The sequence below is a fragment of the Tarenaya hassleriana genome, unplaced genomic scaffold, assembly GCF_000463585.1.
Source record: "Tarenaya hassleriana unplaced genomic scaffold, ASM46358v1 Cleome22, whole genome shotgun sequence".
Taxonomy (NCBI): domain Eukaryota; kingdom Viridiplantae; phylum Streptophyta; class Magnoliopsida; order Brassicales; family Cleomaceae; genus Tarenaya; species Tarenaya hassleriana.
Window position 1 is genome coordinate 416,443 of NW_010965541.1, and position 4,381 is coordinate 420,823.

Genomic DNA, 4,381 nt, shown 5'->3' on the forward strand with positions numbered 1-4,381 from the left:
GAACCGCTGAATGAAAAAAGACGAGTTCTTTAACGAGATTCTCCGATTTCTTGATCATGATTGTGTTAGATACACATGCCCTGTATGTTCCAAGTCCATTTGCGATATGTCCCGTCCATGGAAGAAGCTCGATGAAGAGGTAAGGTTTACACATGTTCTGCATGGAGTTAGGGTTGATCTGAATCATTCTCTCATGTTCATAAACCCGATCTCGAATTTGCATTGCAGATTGCCGCATACCCAATGCCGAAATTGCACCAAAATAAGATGGTAAGTTGCAAACAAAGCCCGACTCGTACGTTCTCGGTATGTTTTGGCCCACATAAACATATACATAACCCGAAACAGATACATCCATCTGCATATGCATGCATATGTATACAGAGTTTTGATTTGGATTTCTTATTTGTGATGATGTGGTTTCAGGTTTGGATTCTGTGCAATGACTGTGGTTCGAATTCGCACGTTCATTTTCACGTTATAGCTCACAAATGCAGAAGCTGCGGTTCTTACAACACCAGACAGATACAACATGGAAGCTCTGACAATTCCTGCTCCTCTGGAATTGCCCATGTGGTCGGTTCAACCAGTTAATTATCCTAAACCGGGCCGGTTCCCATCTTAATTACAAGTGGTATATCAGCCGGTTAAAGACCGTTTCTACCAACCGTATCCGTATGCCTGATTAGTAGCTGGTATCTTAGCTGAACTGAATGCAAGGGGAAATTTGTACCGAAACCGCGGAGAATCAGAGATTGGTGTTCGGTTTGGCCAAACCAAACTAAACCGGTTATTGATATTCATTCAAGCGGAGGCAAAGGGGGAGTCAATCAATCGAATCTGAATTCGATAATTAAGTACTCACCAAATTCATACATATGTGGATATAATTTGGGATTGTGTGTGTGGCCCTCTCTCCATTCTCACGTTGGTCTCTGAATCCAAAAACGTTAAAACTGTAAAACCTAATAAGCATACATATGGTGTTTTCTTTTCCAGCAAGCAATGCTGTCTTGTTATAAGCTAAGGAGAAGGCAAACCTGTAGATTTGGATGACAAGATCACGAAGACGGTGAACCTTATACTGTTGAAAGTTTTTCTATAATTGCTCATATTGGAAAACTCTGGCGTTGATTAGTGGTCCAATATTTACTCAATGTTAACGATCAAATATCAGTTTTTTTCTGATGGAAAAAACAGAGATCGGAAAAAACATAAAAAACTATTAAAAGACATAAATCTGGGTATCTAGACTAAATAACAAACCGAACAAACACACCATCATTTTTTATTGCAGAAAAATTCAGATTTCAACCCAAGGGTATTCAATGGCTGGAAGTACATTTTTTTATTCAGAATTTTATTTCCGCATTCATAATTTTATATGTTAATGTGTTTTATATTGAAGATCATGGTTTAGATTAGTTTAAACCAAAAAAACTTTCATTTGGTATGAGAGCTTTGTTATCTCTACTTTGAAAATTATGTTGTTCATAAAATGTGATAGATTAAATAATGTCTTAATGCATTTGATTTCGACAATAAATTTTAAACTTCCATAAAAATGACCCATTAAGAAAATAAAAAACAGAAATACTTTGTTGTTTGTAATTCATGCTAAGATCTGTTGTCATATTTTGGCTTTATTCATTATGTTTCTTCTCTTCTGTGTTATCTTCTTTGTCGTTTGGCTTTCTTTTCACTATGGACGAATCGATGAGTTGTTGATACATACTCTTTCGGATTAGAGTTTGGTCGGCACCGTGGATTTGGTAGACGCATTGAATCTGAAACCGTCGTGATCCTCTATTCCCCCATTAGCTCTGGGACGATATTTCTGAAGACAACCTCGGTGATGGATGTCGGTTATGAACCTCCACATGTATTGGTGTGGGTCCTATGCCCCATATATTTTGCTAAATTTTTTTATTTATTTGTAATAGTTATAAAATTTTGATAAAAAATATCAAAGGCCCCCATTTAATTTTTTGTTTTGCCCCCTCTCCTCTCGTTCTTTTTTTATTATTTTAATTTTTTTTCTTTCTAAATATTAGATCTTGTTACGCTTTTTTCTTAATCTTTATTTCCATATTTTTTTTGCTTTTCTCTCTCAATTTTCTAAAAAAAATTACAAATTTAATATTAAACACAATACAAAAAATAAATAAAATTAAATTAAAAACATCAAAGTTACAATTTTTATTTAGTTTGTTTTATCGGAAATTATATATTTTAGACAATTATAAATAAAATTATTATAGATAAATTTTTTAAAAAAAAAAATCATAGAATTTAGTAGTAAAATATAAATATTATTTCGACAGTATATTTTATTAATTTTTTATCTATTGTTTATATAATATTTTAGAGTAAATGTTTTGGTACGATTTTATAATCGAACCGTACAAAACTGAACAATACGATATTTTATTTAATCCGAACGGTATTATTTTTAGAAAACCAAATTTATTGATATGAACCGAATTTTTAAAAAACCTGAAAAATAATTTTTTTAATAAAACATCACATACATTTTTTAATAAAAACCGAAACCAAATCGAACTGAATATAATATTATAACCGATTGATATATATTTTTCTAAAACCGAAAGATTCAAACCGATCTATTTCTAAACCGAATATCGAAACGGTCATCTATTGCCCCCACTAACATTTTTTTTCTGGATCCGCCACTGGTCATGGCTTTCATAAGTTACACATCCACTAGGCTAAAGCAGTATTTATATATCATGTTATATTTTTATATATTCATATCGTACTTGAATAATAAGAAAAGGTCTTATAACCTTGCATTATGCATGAGAAGACACAGCCACTAGGCTAAGCTTATTTTTTGATATTATTTTGTCTTTATTGAAGGTATGTCTTGTGATCCGTATAATTTATTCAAATTAGAGAATTGCCACAGCATTTCTGATTAGAATAAAATTATATATAAATTTGTTATTGGAACACATTAGTAAATGATATTGATTGTAATTAATCGCATTGATATAATAAAATTTATCCTATAGAAAATTTTATTATATTTATATAATTAATTAGGGTGAAAAGTCGATTATATTTCTTAATTTACCCACAAAGATTGTGAAATAAATGTAAACTGATGGTTTCATCATTAAGTTTAATAAAAATATTAATCTATTTGAATTAGAAACTTAGCCCACATGTAGTTTTTAAGTCATACGATTCATATTGTTGATGTTTTTACATTGGTAAAACATCACATGTAGTTGCCTTAATTTTATTAATATAAGCATGTATATTGATATATTTTGTGCAGTTTTTCAATCTGTGAATGTCTTTGACATGAAATGCGATATTCTTGAGCTCAGAGGGATAACTATAAGGTGTGGAAGGAGAGAATCCTACTTCATTTAGGGTGGATGGACATTGACTATGTTATTCAGAAAGACGAACCACATCTGATTACTGAGGAGAGTGAGTCTAAGGAGATTGAATTATATGAAAGGTGAAAACGATCTAATCGCCTCAGCATTATGTTCATAAAGACAAACATATCATCTGGTATTCGGGGTTTGATCGAGTAGTATGCCAATGTCCGTACTGAAGGCTATTGATGAACAATTTGAGTATTTAGATAAAGCATTGACGAGCATCTTGATTATGAAGTTTTTCACTTTGAGGCTCACCAGTACCAAAAGAGTGCGTGAACATGTCATGCAAATGAGAGATTTAACGACTCAACTCAAAATACTTGAGGTTACTATAACGAACGGAAATTTAAAAAAAATGAATGAATTGGGGTAAGGTGATAAAATTAAAAGTTCTGGAAAAATCTGTTATTTCAGTTAGGGTCTTTTAGAACGAAATAAAAGTTTGGGCAGAATTCGAAAATTTCAGAAAATATGGGATTGGACTGCAATTTTTGCTAGGGTTTCTTCTTCTTCTTCTTTTTCCTCCTCCCATGGCCGACCCTAATACCATTGTTGCCTATCTTCCACTCCGATTTGCCTCCTTGCTCGCCGTCGACCATCGATCACCGCCCCGTGGCCACCGCTTCATCACCGTCGGTCCGTTTCTCCATCTTTTCTTAGTTTTTCTTCATCGTTTTCCTTCTCCTTTACCGCCATGGAGTTTTTCCGATTTCCGGCGAACGGAAGCTCGGTTTGGGTTGAGACTTGAAGGGTTTGAAAGCACTTGACGAGTTGAATCTTTTCTGGGTAGTGTCGTCGCCGGAAACGGTGAAACATCGCCGGAAAATCACCGAGAACCGTCGGAGAAAAACTTAGATCTAGGGCGATTTAAACCGATTTAGGCCAAAATAACTTCGGATTTGGATTCCTTGATTGGTTTTACATAGGAAACAGAAAAAAATTAAATGATTCCGAGATGTATG

General features: G+C 33.5%; 2 protein-coding genes across 6 annotated transcripts in view; both read left to right on the forward strand.

Annotated features, from left to right (window-relative positions):
- LOC104814814 (E3 ubiquitin-protein ligase MIEL1) overlaps positions 1 to 1,068 on the forward strand; it is a 3,001-nt gene extending 1,933 nt beyond the window's left edge. The window contains exons 10-12 of the mRNA XM_010543006.2: positions 70 to 139; positions 229 to 270; positions 427 to 1,068. Coding sequence (XP_010541308.1) covers positions 70 to 139; positions 229 to 270; positions 427 to 594 — 280 coding nt within the window. The 3' untranslated portion in view covers positions 595 to 1,068. The remainder of the gene's footprint in view (positions 1 to 69; positions 140 to 228; positions 271 to 426) is intronic.
- A 2,901-nt stretch (positions 1,069 to 3,969) lies between these two features.
- Positions 3,970 to 4,381, forward strand: part of LOC109116731 — a 9,480-nt gene continuing 9,068 nt past the window's right edge. For 4 of the 5 annotated variants that reach the window (XR_002024248.1, XR_002024246.1, XR_002024244.1 and 1 more), the window contains exon 1: positions 3,970 to 4,055. The gene's annotated coding sequence lies outside the window, so the exon portion shown is untranslated. The remainder of the gene's footprint in view (positions 4,056 to 4,381) is intronic. The other variant, XR_002024245.1, reaches the window with a different exon arrangement.